Source organism: Diplodia seriata (genome assembly GCF_021436955.1).
Source record: "Diplodia seriata strain FDS-637 chromosome Unknown scaffold_7, whole genome shotgun sequence".
Classification (NCBI taxonomy): domain Eukaryota; kingdom Fungi; phylum Ascomycota; class Dothideomycetes; order Botryosphaeriales; family Botryosphaeriaceae; genus Diplodia; species Diplodia seriata.
The window spans coordinates 2,092,594-2,110,986 of NW_027117314.1; the positions used below are offsets into that span (position 1 = coordinate 2,092,594).

Consider the following 18,393-nt stretch of genomic DNA (forward strand, 5'->3'; position numbering starts at 1 on the left):
GGTAGATGCAAGTAATTGACCATTCTCGGCCCGGCGTGGCGGAAGTTCGGCCAAGCAGAGCTGGACTTTTTTTGCAACTTTTTTTCCAACCAGGAGGCCCGTGGGCGTATTCATCTGCATCTCCACCCCCACTGATCTGAGCGGCGCCAGAGCTGCTCGCATTACTGCAAACATAATACTTGCGGCCGGGACGCATTTTCCAGAATCAGGAAGCGTGGCCGAGTGGTTATGGCGCTAGTTTCAGGTCTTCTTTTCTGAAAAGAGTCCCGAAGATGAGGTTTACTAGTTGGGCAACCTTCGTGAGTTCGAGTCTCACCGCTTTCAACATCATTTCTTTTTGCCTCTGCTTGGTCCATCATCGTAGTGGGCCGTATGCGTTTTGTGGAGGGAGTGGGTGGACATCCTGGCGATTGTGGCAGAGCCTACTCGCCTTGGCAGGCCGGTGTAGTGTATACATTTTGGACGAATAGCAGCAAGGCTCTGTACATGATGGCTGATATGGAGTGGAGAACAGGGTGTGTGACGGCGCCGACGTGGTTTTCAGACGATACTGTTGGTTATTCTTATTCATTGTGGTTTAGAAGAGCAATAATCGGCTGCATCTGAATTAGCAGGATCAGTGAGTGCTGTGGAAGTGGCAGCTTGACTGAGGCTCGTTGCCATCGAGATAGTCGACTGGAGCCTATAAGGGTCCGAGCGGCGCAGCCTACTGCTCGTCTCTGCAAAACGTAAGCTCTAGCCGCTTCTCTTCGAGCCACAGTCTGCTGGCGTTCAGCATGTTGTAGACCTGGTGCTGCCCATCATCAGGCATCAATGTTGGTGAGATGCATGCTGAACTCCATCCGACGCCCGGCTGTTGGTGTCAGGTAACATTGGCCGATGGCGGAAGAAAGTAGAGTCGTGAGCTGGATTAAGGAAACCGCGGAAGCCTAGTTGCTGATGTGTCCGATGTCCTCCCTCAGTGGCAGATTCGACTTGTCCATTCCCAAACAGCCACATCATTGAGAGCTGTGTTGCCAAGTTGCTCTCGGCCGAGCGCGAGTCGTTGTACAGAGGGGAAAGAGCGATTAGGGAGGAGCCAGCGGTCGCGGATTTCTCAGCACCGGAAGCAGCTAGGTCCGCAGGCCGATGCCGCCATAGCGTAAGCAGCTCGCACGATGGGGTGCTGACGAATGGGCTGGTGTTCAGGAGCGGTGGCTTAGGCTGGTGTTGAGTTTGGGTAAGCAGCTCATTGGTGGCGTACCTGCATTGTCCACGCGCAGGGTCTCTGGCGCGGGGAGTTTCCGCGGGGCGCCTGCCAAGCTCAGATCGGACACGTCGGATTTATCGCGTGCCCCTCCATTGCTCCGCGCCTTTCTCTCCGTCACCACCTCCGAAGCTATGGCGAATCCTTGAGCTCACACTGGGTTAACTGCTCGAGCCCGCCGGCCGGGAGCTCGGGCGTCATCTGAATCCGAAACTCTGAATCCGAATTCCATGCGCTTCACGGCTTTTCTATTCGGCCTGGTCGCCGCCTTGCTTGGGGCTTGTTTACACGCCATCTTCTGTACTGTCTCCCTCCTCAAACATGGCTGCCCCACACCTGCTTAAGAAATCCTTACCAATCCTTGCCCGCCGCTCGTTCTCGCTCTCCTACAAAAACGCTGCCCCCGCCGCAACCTCGCTGCTCTCCAGAACACTGATTTCGCCCCCAGCTACATCTGCCACCACCAGTACCCGCGCCTTCTCCACCACTTCCGCCACAATGTCTGCCAACAAGTCCTTCCTCGACGCCGTCAAGGAACGCCGCACCTTCTACCAGCTCGACAACACCGCCCCCATCTCCGACGACCGCATCCAGGAGATTGTCAACGACGTCGTCCTGTCCGTTCCCTCGTCCTTCAACAGCCAGAGCGCCCGCGTCGTTGTCTTGCTCAAGAAGGAGCACGAGAAGTTCTGGGACATCACCAAGGATGTTCTCAAGCCCCAGGTCCCCGCTGAGGCCTTCCCCTCCACCGAGGCCAGGCTGAACGGCTTCCGCGCCGGCTACGGCACCGTATGTTTTCTCCCTTCTCCTCTAATTACCAATCACTAACACCTCCAAGATCCTTTTCTTCGAGGACCCCGCTCCCGTCAAGGACCTCCAGGCCAAGTTCGCCATCTACGCCCACCACTTCCCCACCTGGTCCGAGCACACGTCGGCCATGCACCAGTTCGCCCTCTGGACCGCCCTCGAGGCCGAGGGCTTCGGCGCCAACCTGCAGCACTACAACCCCGTCGTCGACCGCAAGGTGCAGGACGAGTGGAACATCCCGCAGGAGTGGCAGCTGCGCGCCCAGCTCGTCTTCGGCGGCCGCGCCAACGCCGACGCCGGCCCCAAGGAGCAGACCCCTCTGGAGAAGCGCGTCTTCGTCCACGGCAAATGACTAGTGCGGGGCTGGGACAATGATGATGAATAGCGCAGACATTTGTATGGCGTTGGGAATTGCTTGACTGGATTATTGTTGCGGTTATATACACCGATTGGACTGCTTACTGCGAGAGACGTAGACAAGACAAGAGAGGGAATTGATATCTTTCCCCTACCTACCATTGCTCAAATCGCCGACCCCTCTTCAGAGGGCATGAATGACTGAACAGGTGACCATTAATGTATCTGCCTGGTTCTGACTGACTCGATTCACGAACATTACCAGTCAAGCGATTCCACGCACGAGCGTGTGCCCGTGGCTGACCGGGTCATATAATGAGTTACACCTGCTCCTTCCAGTCATAGATCTGGTGACAGCTGTGCAATGTTGATTATTTATAACCTCAGTTTCTCTCACCTCTTCGCCAATTCGCCCCGAGGTCCATATTGGATAATCGGCGGGCCAGCAATTCGAACCAGTAGAAGATGGACTGTTTTCTCTCTGGAGCTGGCGCAACAATGGACTTGACTCCTTGGCTGTCTTCCTCGGCATAACGCGTGGTCCAATATCACGGAGGTTTGCGCATCTCACCACATCATACACTTGATGGAGTTCTTCATGACGGAAGTTTGCTGGCTGACTTTATGTCACGATGATGGAGATCCGCTACCTTCACCATCTAAGAGTGTCCGGCGCGTAGACCCGCAGCAAGCTTGGCCGGAGGAAGACTCACGCAAAAGACAGCCACACGGAGTAGGATGGGATCAACCGCGTGAACCTCATGCAATTCTGTCCAATGCTGTTGGGACAGTGGTTGCAGGTCGAAGGACGTCTGCTATCGACCTCCCTTAAGAGCGGGAAGTAGTAGACAAGGCACGCGCTTCGGAAGCCGCAGGTGGTGAGGCGACGTCAGCGTCATTTGACTACCTAAGTGCGTTATTGGGGATACGCTGGTGTGATACACTGGCCGTATGGCGTCACTTGCGGGGTCGATTTTAAGAAGGGCTTGTGATAGTTCATGTGCCTACGGCGGGTGACCGGGTAAGAGTGAGAACCCAGGTGTCACCGGCTTGATGCTGATTCTTGCGACTTATAAGGTGGGTGTCGTTGCGGGACTCGACATTCGAAAGTAAAGGGTCAGAGGTAATGACTTGCCATTTTTCTTGTCTCCATACATATCGATTGAGTACACTGTGTTTGGGTGGTCGTTTACAGACAGTTTTTTCATGGATTTGTTTCCCTTTGGCTCTCCAAAGACCCGAGGGGTGACCTTACAATTTTTTCCCCCCCCCTTCAAATAATGAGGATTTGTAGTATCAAACTGAAATGTTGACGAGCAGTGAACCCCATGGATTGGCCCATGTCAACAAAGCACACCAGCGATATCACTAGCATTTCCCGACGAACAAGACCAAGTGCGCTTCTTAGGGTTGCCTGCTTTTAACTTGGAAGACTGACGATTCGCTGGCTAAATGTCAGTAATAATATCAAGATTCAAGCAGGATTAAATATACATTTGCTTCGTAGGAACGTAACTGAGAATATAAGGTCATCTTGCTCGCCATGCACTCGTAGATGGAAGTTCCGTAAAGCAAGTCCTGGAGAAAGGGTGCTATGACGCCGAAAACGAGCTGCATATTGTGAAGTTTCCAGATTTTCGGCTCTGATTCACACATGTTATATTGGCCAGCAAGACGCTTTTCTTGTGTACATCAGCATAACTTAATATTGACGATATCATTGTCTGAAAAATTTGAGCATTGATTTATAAAGCAGTAATCGTCCGCAACGCGCGAGGACAGTCATCTCGGAATTTCTATTGTCCAACCTTCACCCCTTTGCTCACCTCCGCTTGGAAGGATCTCACGGATGTAAATATTCGTCACTCTATCAATCAAGGCCTCCCTCTCCATCATTATACAACTAAACATCATCACATCACGAGAAGAAACTACAGAATCTGGCGACTCGTATGAGATTACTCTCAGCTGCTTACAAAAAAGTCATCTACCACGAGCAGGTGGTGTCCATGACGAAGTACATTTGTAAAGATTCGATTCGAATCTCTCAACCATCACTCGTGAGCGCAGAAGCAAGCGAGCTTCACAACTGGAAACCGACTTGACTTTCCCTCCTCTGGTCGACACTCTATGAGAGTGCTTGAGGTTCTGTAGTTTCTCTTTCGCCACCACTGTGTGAAGATGAAGCGCACCATCCCCGTGTGGTGCTGCTCCGCACCTACGTTGAGACATGCTTGGAACTAGACTATTGTTATCAAGAGATTTCAAAAACGTCTGTTTGCGGAAGCCAAGCAGCAAAGGGGAGTCTTGTCTATCACCGCCTGCAACTGAAGTGATCCAAGCGCTGTTAATCCGCCAGCTGATTTATGAAGATGAAGAAACGAGCACTTTGAATAAAAAGTGCAGCACCTCCTTTCTCGCTCCGTTTCCAAGCCATCCAATCCAACTCGTCGCTGTGAACACAGAGAGATCAACCCTTTCCACCCGGGACCTCAAACAAACCCCCGGCACAGATGACGTCTTCCCGCCGTTACGCCGCACGTGGCTGATGCCCGAGCAAGTTTGACCCGGGGATCAGCGCTGCACGACGACGTAGACCGTTTCCAATATCAGCGCCGCGCCGTGCCATCAGGGAAAGAAAAGAAGGGGAGGGGGAGAAAAAGAAAAAGCAATTCAGACCGCTCAGATCGGCGAACGGAAGAAAAACTCCATCCAGCCGCGCATATCCAAAACGACGATAAATCACACCATCCCCCCCTGTCAACCACAACCAACAATCATGCAACCGGTGCCCGTTACGACTACTGCCCACGCGGCACGATCGGCAGCGCAACATGCGCTAAATGCGGATCGGCTATTGAAAGCGCAAGACAAGCCTCCCTTCCGAATGGACTACTCGTGTAGTAGTAAGCACTTGCTAAACGGTACCTAGACGACTTCGAAACACTTTTAGCGTGCCTCGTGGCCTGCAAACCAAGGCACGACATTGCGCGCGGCGTCGGAAAGCGAAGCGCAGCAGCCAATGGCTACCGTAGCCACAGCGGCCGGGTAAAACGCGCCGCCAGGAACACGAAGACCCGACGAGAGCGGACGCGCACGCTCTTCCATCTGACTGCACGCCTAAAAAGTGACGGGATGACAGGGCTCTCATCAGCCGACCTCCAGGCAAGTGAGACGCACGGGGGGCAAACCGGGAGGAGTGCAACAACGTAGAGGGTGTGTGTGAAAGCATTATCGTCGTGACGAGGTAGAGCTAATGCGGAGGCCATCACAGCTCGTGGGGACGCGGGAGACGAAGAAAGCCAGGCCGCCGACGTTGCCGAAAAGGGAAGGGTGAGGAGACAGAGGGAGAGAGAGGGGACCCCACACGCTGACCGGGGGAATGCGAAGACCGTTCTAGACCCGCACATCACTCTTCGAACCCGTTCAAAGCAAAGAGAAGCTCAAACGCGTCTCCATACGATTGTGGATAAGAGACGACAAGCCAAGCCCACACGCTACGTCAGTCCCGCAAAAAGCAAAAATGGGAGGAACGGGACAAGAGCCGTTGGCTAACCATAGAGACGGGACGACAGACGAGACGAGGAAGAAGCAAAGCGCAGGCTAAGCGGTGGGGGCCAAAAGAAAAACCCCGACTGCCGTCCCAAAAAGGCAGTTGAGATCCCGATCCCCAAATCGACGGGCTCTGTGCTGATCCGGACCGCGGCTCGACCCAGGGCCTCGTGTCGATCAGACGGCGGAAAAAGCAACGGGAAGATTGGGTTGACAGAAGTCTTCGGTTTTTTTGCTGCCCTGCAGAAAGGTTGACAGCAGAGCGCCGTCCAATCGCGCTGCTGATCACAGCTACTATCTTAGCGTTCCGTCGGTACCTACCGCCTACATGCCGCTGACTGAGCGTTTTAGACTTTGCTGGCCCATATGCACGCCGGCACGCCTCATCCACCTAAACAAGCGCCAAGCGCCTTCGTGATGGTTGCCACTCGCGCACACCCCCCCTCATCCTCCCGCCGAATCAACCAATGCGCCACCATTCCTGCAAGGGGCTCTCTGCCTCCTCCCGCGCTGATTTGAGGCGCTGAAACCTTCTTTTCTACTAACGCCTGCAGTAGTAGCCTTCCACTACCGTGCGCACTGCTGCCTCACCTCAAGCCATCCCATGCAGCCATCCGGTCAGCCAGCCAGCCCGCCCGTGTACCAAGACACCGCAAGACGGTCTGGTCTTAGAAACGTGGCCCTAAAGCAAGCTGCAACCACTACCTCAAAGCCAACATCCTCTCATTCGGGAATAAAAGTCGTCACCATTTCCGGTCCCGTACATATTGCTCTCCCAGGCGCGGAACAATTTTGCCAATCCCCCGACGGGCCCCATAGCGGGAAATATTCAGTAGCAGGGGGCGGAAAGAATATTTGAACGTGCGCCACGAAAGGGCCATTCCAGACCCTTTCTCGATGCTGCAGCGTCCCGAGGCCCGGGTGCATGGGAGCCCAACTCGCGCATCAAAGCTGCAGGTACGAGCGTGGGGGACCGATGAACACGATCGTTCGACTGCCGTAGCAATATGCATGGACCATCTGAAATGGTTAGTCGCATTCCTCTCAACCCTTGCCGAACGCCAACTTCATTTGCCCCTTCTCTGGTCCCTTCGCCGAGTTGTTCCCCGACGAGCCGGAACCGGCTGGCCTTCCCCGTCCACGCGGTTTGGGGGTCGTCGACGAGGGTGCAGGCGCAGGGGAACGTGCGGCAGAGGCGGTGGCGCGGTCTTCGGCCTGAAGCTGCTTTGCAAGGTCCTTTGCCACATGGTAGTCTGAGTGCTCGGCTTGCTGAGAGACGGGGAGCCGGGTTGAACAGCGCTCGCAGAAGAACGTATCCAGTGTCATTTGATGGGAGGGTTGGGCAGCAACATGTTGAGCAGTGGTTGATTCTGAACCTGTAGAGGCATGATCGGCCTGGTGGAAATGGCTTTCGAGCTGAGGTTGAGCAGAGGGAGGTGGTATGTCCGATGCGCCAGCTTCACCCCAGGCCTGTTCGGCGTATTCAAGGTCGGCAACGGGGTGACCGTAGTCTCCATCATCCGGGGGCTCCGACGGGAAATCCTGCTCAATGTGTTCAGACGTAGTTCTGCTGTTTTCTCGGCTCATGGATGAACTGCGCTCGTTCCCAGAATCATCGCGGCTGTTTTGGCGTATACCGAAGAACTTCTGGATACCACCTTCGTCAACACGGCGCCTCTTTTGAGGTGGTGGTGAATTAGCTCTGCCATTCTTGTTCGCCAGGGCTCCTCTTTCGCTGGCGAGCATGGCCTTGGCCTCTTCTCCACGGACAAGGAAACTCCCAATGCCTTTGTTGCCAGTGATGCCATCCTCGAAGCCGCCTACACTCAAGGACAGGTTTGAACATGGCCATGCGCGTCCATCAACTACGACCTGAGCGAGGAGTCCCTTGGCGAGCTCGAAAAGCAACTTTTCAGAGAAAGTGTTTGCCTGTGGAATAGGTGATTGCTTGGACCGGGTCTGCTGTCCCTGTCTGTGGTGCAAGTTGATGGTCTTCGGTCGACGCTTATTCTCAAGCACACCTTCTTCCACGCACCGGGAGAAGATGTCGGCGGAAAAAATACGTAACCAACGGATACCCTGATCGAAAGTGTTGATTGATGGACGGAAAGACTTGGCCGATAGCATGCTCTTGATTTGCATTCTGGAATTGACTTCGCTGTTGTCATTTCCGCGGATAATGTCATATAGCCAAATGCCGGTGCCATCGCCAAGCCTCTGGAGTCGATCCAACGATGCGTCCAACAGATCCTTGACGGTATCTGTATTGAACATAGCTACCACCTCGTCGCCGAGCTTACCGCCCAGGTTGCGGATTTTGGTGAACTTCAAGTCACTGAGGAAACTCTGCACGGCGCGGTTGCGAATAACAGTCTGTTGATTGGGCTTCTTGTGGCCGGATCCAAGCTTCGCCAACATTTTGTTCCGCGCAACTCCACCAGAACAGGTGTACTTCAACTCCTCGAAGATCTTGGCTCGAACATCCCGAACAATTTCGGATCCAATCAGGATAGCAATATCGTCCCAGTCCGGATCATCATCCTCAGTCTCCGTGGCATCCAAGTCAACCAGATGATCCGCCTGCCAGTCCAACGCCGTCGTCGGCGGCCTCGGCAAGTTCTCCGTTGGATCATCATACGGCGGCGGGCCGGCCAACTCGGGATACCTCTCCAGCATGACACCGTGCACCTGCGCCGAGAGGTCCATGAAGACCTCATCGATGCTCGCCTTCTCCACCCGCTGCAGCTCGCTCGGCAGCGCGTCCTTGATCAGCGCCAGGATCTTGCGCGACTCCATGCGGTACGGATCCAGGCTGACCTTGTGCGTCGCCATGTTCTTGAACGCGTCCTCGTGGTAGGCCCAGCGCTCGTCGCCCTCGCGCCACGTCGCCACGTGCTGGCAGATGATGTCCGGGCACAGCTTCTGCGCCTCCGCCGCCGTGACGTGCCGGCTCAGCCCGAACGCGCGCGCGGCGTAGTTGATGGCGATGAGCCCTTGCCATTGCTGCACCGCCAGCGGCTGCGATGCTGGCACGCCGAGCCGCACCATCTCGCATTGCGCGTAAAAGGCGTCGAGGTCGATGTGCGCGACGACGCGCAGGGGGCTGGCGGGCGTGGAGGCGCTGAGCTGCGAGAGGTGCCGGTACGTGAAGTGGGACTTTCGGCGCCCGCCGCTGCCGGTGGAGAGCGGGGACGACTCGATGAATGGCTGCGAAGACGACATGGTGTGGGCCTGGGCGTCGTCGAGGCGGCGTGCCTCAGCGGGGAGAGGACATGCTGACTGTGTTGCGGTGGCTCAGTGTGATGGTGGTCGTCGTGATAGAGAAGTCGCGTAGCAGCGCGGCACGCGTCATTGGCGGGACGCGTTGAGGTCCGACCGCTGACATGCATGGATGTCTCTGCATGGGAACCTTCCTCCTCCACCGCCTGGATTTGTGCTCTCAAAGCTGGCTATCGTTGTCACCACTTTCCTGCTACTCATGGTCTTTCTGACATTTTGACCTTTCACTCTGAGCGCATTGCTTGCTAGGGAGCTGATCTTGACGCGGACCGATGTCATCATTGACTTCCAACATCGCACAGCATGAACTGCTATATATCTAGCGTGCACTACTTTTCAATACCTGGCGCAGCAAACCGCTTCGTCAAACATGTCTTTTCTGCGTAACACAGCAGCTTTCTTTGGAATCCTCAACCTGTCGGCCATCGGCGGTGCGACATTGTACTTGCGCTCACATCACGTGTACAACCTAGAGGAGCACGAAGCTCGCATGGACGAATTAGAGGGTACGCTGCGAGGCCACATCGGGCTGATCGAGGAGGCGTTGGACCGTTTGGAAGGAAGAGCGGCAGAAGCTGATCGCGGCAACAAGATGTAGGTGATCGACGAAGATCATCGATGCTAGTTCTGACGCCTGCGTAGGAACGAGTACTATTCGAAGAGAGGCCGTGACAAAGGAAATCAGCAATAGAGAGGTGGCGGGTCGCATGCCGGAGAAGAAATCGGGCTGTAATGTGATCAGGATGGGTAATCGGCTGCCGTGTCTTCAGTATTACAATCGCGGAACATCTGCTCTCCAGTGGCAAATGGCACTTCGTATTCTCGTTAGATATCTGCCTGCCATTTACAAAGAATTAATCTTGAAGCCGTCAAAGACATTCCCTGCCTGCAGCATGGCGCGATGAGAAGGGCGGACCCTGAAAGATGTCCAGCCGTCTGTTCTGCGATGATGCAGCTGGTGTGGGGGAACCGAGGTTAGCGGCCGGGAGTCCTGTCGACAAGCTCGCTTGGCGGGTAGTGATGATCACAGCTCCAACAAGTACCGACTCTCCTTTGCCTTTTAACCAGCAACTGGCCCGCTGCCCAACCTCCAAGAAACGCGCATCGTGTCTTCTGCCTCCACAATTCGCACGAGTCATGGCGTCGGTGCCAAACGAGATCGTCCTTTTTCACTACCCTTTCTCTCCCTACGCCCGCCGTATCATCTGGTACTTGCAGCTCCGCCGCATCGCATTTGCGCAATGTGTGCGTCCGCTCCCGCCCGCCACCAGTGGGGGCAATTTAGTATATGCGTGCCTTACCAAGATCCCTGACCGCTAACCCAACCACCCGCGCGAGATAGATACAACCGGTGACAATGCCTCGTCCTGACCTCGACCAATTGGGCATCGCCTACCGCCGTATTCCGCTCATGACTATCGGCCGCGACGTATACTGTGACACTCGGCTCATCCTCCGTAAGCTCGAAGAGCGCTTCCCTGACGGGAAGCTCGGAGCGTCGGGCAGCGACCAGAAAGCCATTGAGCGCCTACTGGACCGCTGGACCACTGACGCCGGGGTATTCAGCCGCGCAGCCACGCTGATCCCGTCCGATATGCCTGCCCTCCGGGACCCCAAGTTCGCCAAGGATAGAGAAGACTTCTCGGGGCGCAGCTGGTCGAGGGAGGCCATGCAGCGCGCGCGGCCGGAGAGTGTTGTGTATGTTCGCGACGCCTTTGCGCTGTTGGAGCACACACTACTGGCAGACGGGCGCGAGTGGATCCTCAAGACACCGGCCCCCAGTCTAGCGGATATCGAAGGTACGTGACGACCCGGTGGCAACGGACGCGAGTCCGCGGTTAGTTCTGGTCTAATACTCGAGTTAGCAATATGGCCGTTCCACTGGCTGGTCGAGATGAAAGGCGCGCTGCCGGCTTCTGTGATATCAGAACAGCACTTCCCCAAGGTCTACGCGTGGATCAAGAGGTTTCGCGAAGCCCTGCGCGCGGCGCAGTCGTCGGGGCCCAAGCCCGTCACGTTGAAGGGGCCACAAGCGGTCTCGTTCGTCTCTGGCGCAAACCTTGCGGAATCTGGCGGCCATATCGATGCGGCTGATCCGTTGGGCCTGGAGAAAGGTCAGGAGGTAGAGGTGTGGCCGATCGACAGCGGGTTCAAGCACCATGACCGGGGTACGCTGGTCAGCCTGACACCAGACGAGATGGTGCTGGCGAGTAGGACGAGGGCCGGTGACGACGAGGTACACATTCATTTCCCGCGGTGGGGTTTCAGGATAGTGGCAGCGCGGGGGGCGGCAGCCAAGCTGTGAGGGCGGCGGGAGCTCTGGGCGCTGGACATGTTTGGAAAGGCGCTGGTGGCTGGCCTCGCACGCGCTGACGGCGGCGTTGGATGTTTTGCGTGAGGCCAGGCGATGATATCAGGCGCTTTGGCGGCAATGCCGGCGCAGCGGGTAAGCGCAATGTAGGGATACAGCCACCAGCGTAATAGGGACGGCTTCGCAAGCGGGCAGTCCAAGCAGCCGGGAATTGAATAAGGTCGCCATCGGGATATTACTGAGCGCAAGCATCCCGCGCGGACCTTAGTCAGGCGTCGGGCAGGCGTCGACGGTCCATGGCGGGCTGGTCTCGAAGGTGCGGTGTCGTGGCTCTGCGGAGGGTGCGAGTGTGCGACGCGACACGCCGTGGCCGTGAGAAGGCTCTGTGATCTGTGATGTCGATAGGCGATGGTTGGGCGTGGGCGACTAATTGCCAGAGGCCACGACGCAGCATGGAGGACCCCAGTGCCGGCAGCGCTCTCGCGGAATTTGCGGGCTGCAGCCGTGCCCAAACCCAACGCCCGATGCGCGCTGGGGACTCGCTGCAGACTCGGGCTGGAGGTCGGCTCACCGCCACAGGCGCGCAAGAGCAGCATGGGCAGCTTGACGCGCGAATTCTAGACGTCCGGGCGGGCTAGCTGCGTTCGTGCAGGGCCGCTGGCGTCAGTGTTTGCGGCCTGTCGCTGCCCAACGCGCCCGCCAGGTCCACATCGACCCTCATGTGGATGGGCCCAGCAGCATCCATGATCCATCGCCCACGCGCAAGATAAAGCAAAAGGCACGCTGCCGGCCGCGCAGAGCGACTCTCTCTTGCATTTCCCGCGCTCCGCTCCTCTCACCCACCCCCGGCCGCCGCGAGCTCCAGTGCATTGGGCACCAGCCTAGCTGTCATCTGCCCGCCCGTGTGCTGCTACTGCAGAGAGCCGCCGCCGTCGCGCTCCACGCCCCGGCCTGTCCAATTGCAGCCGTTGCAGGCCCGCTCAGAGCCGCAAAAGTCCCAGCGCAATCCAGCTGGCCTGTCCGCCGCGAGCCCTGCCGCCGCCACGCGCCGCTCACCGACAGCCGCGACGATATTACCTGCCCACTCCTCAGCCCCGCACTCGCTGTCCTGCCTCTTCCTCTCCCGCTTTCGCTGCCAGCAAGTGCCTTTGGCTTTCTTTGGAGGGACCCCGCCTCATTCCACCTCAAGCCCGAGGTGATCGCCGGAGCCACCGCCCCGAGCCTGTTTTTTTGGTTAGGACCTGTCGCTGCCTGCCGCCAGCCCTGGCCAGCCTTGCCGTCGCACTCGTCTTCCCTCGGACGCTGACATCAGTGCGAATTTTTCCCTCGTTGCAACCATCACCGCCATCTCATCTCGCGCTCCCCAACTAATGCCATCGACAATGTCGCGCTCAACGCCCACCCGACAGTGGTTTCAGCCCGGTGAAGGCATCGCTCGCGAGGTCATCACTGCTGACATCCAGCGCTACCTGGGCCCGGACGCTCTCGTCAAGCCGGGCATCGGCACTGGCGAGTACGAGGTCAGTCATCGCGGCGCCGCCCGTTCAGCGCACTCCTGCTAACTGTCTCCCCAAGGGCGTTGAAGGATATTGGATCACTGCTTATCGTACCCTGACATCGGTGAGTGCCCGTCGCGCTGCCCCTCACTGCCGCTGCCGAACATGGCCCGCTGACCCGTCGCCCCACAGCAAATGGTGCAGGACTTGAAGCTGGATTCTCAGCGGTGGCGTGCTGAAGTCCAGCAGGGACGAGGTAGCCCACTCGCGAGAGACTCGAAAATCATGGCCAAGCCTCCTGACAAAGCTGCAGTTGCCTATCAAGATTCTAGGACTCACCAGTCCAGGCAGTACTATGGACCTAGTACCCCGGCTCCGGAGCAGCCTTATGCTCCGCCCTCGGCTTCCCAGGTTTACGCGGACCACCCGCAGTCTGCAGGATACCGGGCGCCCGCCCAAAGTGCCTATGGAGGAGGAGACTACACCTATGCCCAGCCCCAGTCAGGATATGCCCAACAAGGAGCCCACTATGTGCCAGCACCTGGATATGGACAAGGCCAAGTGAGGACAGCCCCGTCCTACGGATCATACAGCCAGCCGTCTGGCAGGGAACCGGAACCCCACCCGTCCCACTATCAAGGCCACCAGGAGTCGCCCAGATATGGATACCCCCCGTCCACTTCGGCGCCGCCCGAACGCGTGTATGCCCCGCCTCAACCAAGGTATTTCATGGAAGATCACATACCCACGGATGTTTTGGATTTGGCTAAGTTTCCCTGTAGTACAACCCAGCAGTACTACTATGCCGACAGCAGAAGTGGTGAGTTATTGTAGAAAGCCTTCTCAGCTGCATGGACTGGGGCGCCGAGAGACGGTACTAACGTGTCCCTCTTAGCAGCGACTCAGCCGCCTCCTCAAGCTAACGATCGTCGTCGTCGGCAGTAGCCTGCAGTCCTGTTCTGCTTGTCTAAAATGATGTTTCTTTTACCATACCCTGTGGCATTGTAGAGTCTTACCTTCCTTTTGCCGGCCCTTTGTCTGGTCTCAGGATGCTCCACGGATTCAGCAAGAAGAATCCTTCCGATTTGCTCTGCCTTCCTGGATACTGGCCGTCAGCCTGGACGCCTCCTCGCCGCGCCAGGCCGGAGAGGCGTGTAGTTCGTTCCACTTGCCTGGTGCCCTTTCCCGAGTCATCGCGGGCTCAATCTCCTTGGGTGCCTTTCAGAGCCGGAATTAGACCTGGTCAGCCGTCCTGGATTGTTTGTCCTTCTCCGTCTCGTCCCACCGTAATGGATTCCGTGGACCACATCTTTCACCGCATGGCGTGCACAGGGATGGAGTGAAGGCTACTACATGACTTAATGCGTTTTCATTTAGGGGCTTGTGCGTTGTTTGCTTTCATGTCTAGTCCTACCGTTCATATGGCGATTACTAGCGTCCGGCGTCTCACGAGGGAGGAACACCTTGTTTCTGTCCAGGACTTGTTACCGTTTCCGGCTGTTGCTCGTTTTGCTTCTCGCACGCTGCACCATCAGCTTTCGGCGATATCCAGCTCTGCTGCTTGCTCTCACAGCCCGCTAGGAGGAACACCACCGACCCCATGGATCGTAGTCTGGCATTCGCAGGGGTTGCGTTGCCGCGCTCTGGAAAGCGATGCTTTCCTGTCCATGTGTGTTACACACAACCATCCTTTGGCCTCGTTCTTTCCGGGTGGAAAGACGCCGGATAACTCCGTAGTTTATAAAGCAGCGAAAAACAAATGACTGCGAATGTCCACCACCTGTGCCACGACTTTTCTGGCCGCTGTACATAGCGACCCCGTTTCCTCTGCCTCGATCTGGCCTTTCGGATACCTACCGGTCCGCCAATCGGCTGATTGTCATCGCCAACGCGACTACCGGCTCAGACTTCTGCATAGGGATTTGAGAGTGAAGCTTCTCTTGTGGAGCCAGCATGATTGATTTTCGGCTTTTCTGTCCATTTGTCGTACGTACGCAGTCCAACGTTAATGCTAGTAACATGATCCGAGCTCTTGTGCCGAGATTGATTGTGCTGTCTGAATTGAGGTCGGAAACGGGCCTCAGACGGGAGTCCTGAGCGGGACTGAGGATGCCCAACTCCTTCCGCCTGGATACACATTGACATCATCATCATAGCTGCTATACGAGCTTCTTCACAACGCTCTCGTGCATCTGAAACAGATGTAGTGAGATGACGGGTGCGAGCCAGCTCGTTGGCCAGGAAGCAGGAGTAGCTTCAAGACACGGGGTAGGCTGCTGAATCGTGACAGAGACGGGGTGAATCGCGATGCTGCGCGCGCCGCCTGGGCATCACCGTATCGGCCACCCGTTGCTCCCTCCCTGAATTGACCGCCGTCCTGTGTAGTGGCGATTCTCGGGGACTAAAGGCAGATCTCTCGCCTTTGCTGGCGAGGCCTTGCGGCCCGGCACCTGGACGCTCGTTCGCCTAGGTTGTCAAGCGGTGACCGCCTTGCGCTGCAAATCAGGCCACCGCCTCTCCAGGATGCATCGCCAATGCCATGCCCCTGTCCAACGGGCTGCTGTCTTCACAACGAGGCCCGGCGCCCAGCGCGTGTGCGTGCCACGTCCCTCGCTTGCTCGCTCGAGCCCTGCCCGGAGGCCAAGCTCGCGCCTGCCAGCCTCGTTTGCCCAATCCATCAGCAGCCTGAGGGTGGGACGATTCCCGCTTCCCGCCAGTCGTGCCTTCCGCCTATTCGCCGTCCGCGTGTAGCCGCAGGCTGGGCACCTGCTTCTTTCTCTGCAGCCACTGCCCGCAATGGCAATCAGCACGCCTCGATCCATAACGCTCACTCATCAGGACGTGCTCTGCTTACTACCTACGACTGTGGGTTTTCCGCGAATTGGCGCGCGCCTCGCCTCGCCCCGCCCCGCTTCCGCCATGGCTGGCCCCCCTCCCCTCTCATCCGTCACTGGTCTTTCCTCCTCTCTACGATCAATGCTCAAAAGGAGGGAGGCAGAGGCAGGGCGGCGGCGGCAAAACTCGTACCTGCAGCACAGCACAAGCAACGTCAGCCGGAGGACCCTGAAGCTCTCGGACCCTGCTTTCTGCTGACCGTCCGTCTGCTCATCGTCCATCAGCTTCCCTATTGTTGTGTCGGCATGACGATCACCGCCCGACGAACCCACTTCCGCTCCGCTCCTCTCTCTGTCCTCGGCAAGCAACCCCGTTTCTTGCTTTTCCCCCCTCTCACGGAACGGAGAGTCGTCATAGAGCCTGGTCAGTGCGGTCGGCCTTTTTCCCACTGCTCTGATCTCCCCGAACTATGCCGGCACCACACGACGCGACTCGGCTTGCCGTCGGCTATGGTAGGTAGTCGCTTTACGTACCCTCGCTCTCGCGCAGCTCCCCTGAGAGTAGTGATGTGCATACAAGCTATGGGGGCACGTGTGTAGGTACCTGAAAGTCAATTAAGCGTCCGCCTATTGCTTCGGCACGTGCATATCGTCCGCCGCCGCCCCGCCTCGGCTGTACGAGGGAGAAGAGAAGGGGAGAGAGGAAGAGAGGCAGATGGAAAGAGCAAGAGCAGCCGAAAGCATGTGGTCCGTCCGCCCGTCTGCTTTGCTTTGCTCCGCCGCGCTATGCTCTGCGTCGCCGTGTATTGCCGTTGCAGTAAACAAACGACCAAACGGGGATATCCCTTCCTACTAGCCACCGCTCTCAGCGGAGCCGCCCGCCCATCAGCCAACAAGCAAGACTTAACATGTCGATCCTGCTCCTTCGCCTTGCTTTACTACTGCTGTAGCAAATCAAGCGGGAGGCGCATGATAGCCAGCCTTCTTTCTGCCGGGACCTATGACGCCGGTGTTCGTCGCGCCGTCTACCGCCGCCCGCCACCGAACCCTTGATTTGCGCGGACAAGGAAGAAGAGAAGCTAAGGGAACAAAGAGTGGGGGCCCAGTCAACGGAAGGGAAAGAAAAGCGGGCGGCGGCGTCCGGAGAGCCGGAAGGAACGGCTTCGGTCCGTTTTCCGTTCAGAAAGAAGGAAAGGATGGCGGAAAGAGAAAGGAGGGGATCCGCATCTCTCTCTTTTCCATCGCAGCAAGATCGAAAAAATGGAAAATGGAAATGAAAATTGGAAATTAGGAAGCACAACGGGTAACCATTGCCACCATGCTCGCTTCGCCAGCGTGTGGTTACCGGGTTGCCGATACCACCAACCCTACCAACCAATGGATCCCCTCCCCTCCCCTCTCCTCTCCCATCCCCCGTCGGTGCATGCCGCGCACTGCACCATACTTTTCTTTCCTGCAGCATCATTTCGGGAGCCACCACTTCTTCATAGGGTGCAGAGAAGGCATGATGCATATGCGGTGGCTTGCATATAGCCAGCCAGCCAGTCACCGACGATGCCGACTCCGCGGCGGAACGCAAGATCTTCGTCGCCCAGGCAGAAGCCGATGGCGAGGTGCGGAAGAGTGGAGACGGGGCGGATGCAGAACGGTTTTTCCCTCGCTCTCCGATTTGTTGATCGGGCATTGATGACTGGGTGGGTGGGGAACACGAACAAGATCGGAAGGGAGGGAGGGTTGGTTGTTGGTTCGCTCGGCATCGTGGACAGAGGGGTGCAGCAGCAAAGCAAGTCAACATGCAGGCAACGTCGGATGCGGGAGCGGAGAGGGAAGCAGAAAATGGTGGTGTGCAGCATCTCACCTTCCGTCTCTCTCACTGCCATCATCCCTGCTTGTGTCAGACCTTGAATCCAACCGTTCGCTGGATGGGATGAACCCTTGTCTGCCGAAATGATTGGGTGCGGTCGAAAAGCCGAGGCTGCTGTACCATTCTCAATATCTGCCCTCATCCAAAGTCTACCTATCATGAGCGCCGCCGTCGTCATGATGTCGACGTGAGGGTGTGATGGCTCTGCTTTCCATATTGCCAGCAGACTATCCTATCGAGAGATAGAGCAGAGCATCCACCACTTGCAAGCCTCGGTTCCTGTGCCTGACGCCTTCTCGATCAACGATGACCGGGATCCAGACACTTGAATCTGTGTGTCGCTTGCTCACTGGCCCGAGGTTCATCGCTGGTGTTGACCCACTTGGTTGCGTTTCGCCGGCCGGCAATCTATTTGATTTTTTTTGTTTTTCATTTTTCGCCGACTTTCTTCTTTTTGCCTCCGTTGCTTTGACGTTCCCGCTAGCAGGCGATGATCATCTTGCACCCGGAAATAAGGCTGATGATGACGAAGTGTTCGCAACCCCGATCATCACGAGCTTGATGGCGTCGGCCACTTCTTTTCCGCCGAAGCGTCCGACTGGACGTGAGTGGCGTAGGTACCTCGAGCACAATGGACGGAATCCATT

At 57.0% G+C, this 18,393-nt stretch overlaps 5 protein-coding genes and 1 non-coding gene across 6 annotated transcripts; 5 read left to right on the plus strand and 1 right to left on the minus strand.

Moving 5' to 3' along the window:
• The first annotated feature begins 208 nt into the window (after positions 1 to 208).
• On the plus strand, positions 209 to 324 carry SLS55_007370. Its single transcript has one exon. It is a non-coding gene; the product is annotated as a tRNA-Leu (tRNA).
• Positions 325 to 1,744: 1,420 nt separating this feature from the next.
• On the plus strand, positions 1,745 to 2,405 carry HBN1 (putative nitroreductase; the record flags this gene model as incomplete). Its single annotated transcript, XM_066778790.1, has 2 exons — positions 1,745 to 2,035; positions 2,085 to 2,405. 2 exons carry the CDS (start codon positions 1,745 to 1,747, stop codon positions 2,403 to 2,405), a joined length of 612 nt encoding a protein of 203 aa, XP_066631227.1.
• Positions 2,406 to 7,006: 4,601 nt separating this feature from the next.
• RAD30 (DNA-directed DNA polymerase eta rad30) lies at positions 7,007 to 9,184 on the minus strand (the record flags this gene model as incomplete). The annotated part of the gene is made up of 1 exon (XM_066778791.1): positions 7,007 to 9,184. The coding sequence occupies one exon, from the start codon at positions 9,182 to 9,184 to the stop codon at positions 7,007 to 7,009; it is 2,178 nt and encodes a 725-aa protein (XP_066631228.1).
• A 427-nt stretch (positions 9,185 to 9,611) lies between these two features.
• Positions 9,612 to 9,932, plus strand: SLS55_007373 (uncharacterized protein; the record flags this gene model as incomplete). Its single annotated transcript, XM_066778792.1, has 2 exons — positions 9,612 to 9,835; positions 9,884 to 9,932. The coding sequence occupies 2 exons, from the start codon at positions 9,612 to 9,614 to the stop codon at positions 9,930 to 9,932; spliced, it is 273 nt and encodes a 90-aa protein (XP_066631229.1).
• A 666-nt stretch (positions 9,933 to 10,598) lies between these two features.
• On the plus strand, positions 10,599 to 11,546 carry SLS55_007374 (uncharacterized protein; the record flags this gene model as incomplete). The annotated part of the gene is made up of 2 exons (XM_066778793.1): positions 10,599 to 11,040; positions 11,170 to 11,546. The coding sequence occupies 2 exons, from the start codon at positions 10,599 to 10,601 to the stop codon at positions 11,544 to 11,546; spliced, it is 819 nt and encodes a 272-aa protein (XP_066631230.1).
• Positions 11,547 to 12,934: 1,388 nt separating this feature from the next.
• SLS55_007375 (uncharacterized protein) lies at positions 12,935 to 13,613 on the plus strand (the record flags this gene model as incomplete). Its single annotated transcript, XM_066778794.1, has 4 exons — positions 12,935 to 13,072; positions 13,128 to 13,172; positions 13,241 to 13,304; positions 13,510 to 13,613. 4 exons carry the CDS (start codon positions 12,935 to 12,937, stop codon positions 13,611 to 13,613), a joined length of 351 nt encoding a protein of 116 aa, XP_066631231.1.
• Positions 13,614 to 18,393: the final 4,780 nt, after the last annotated feature.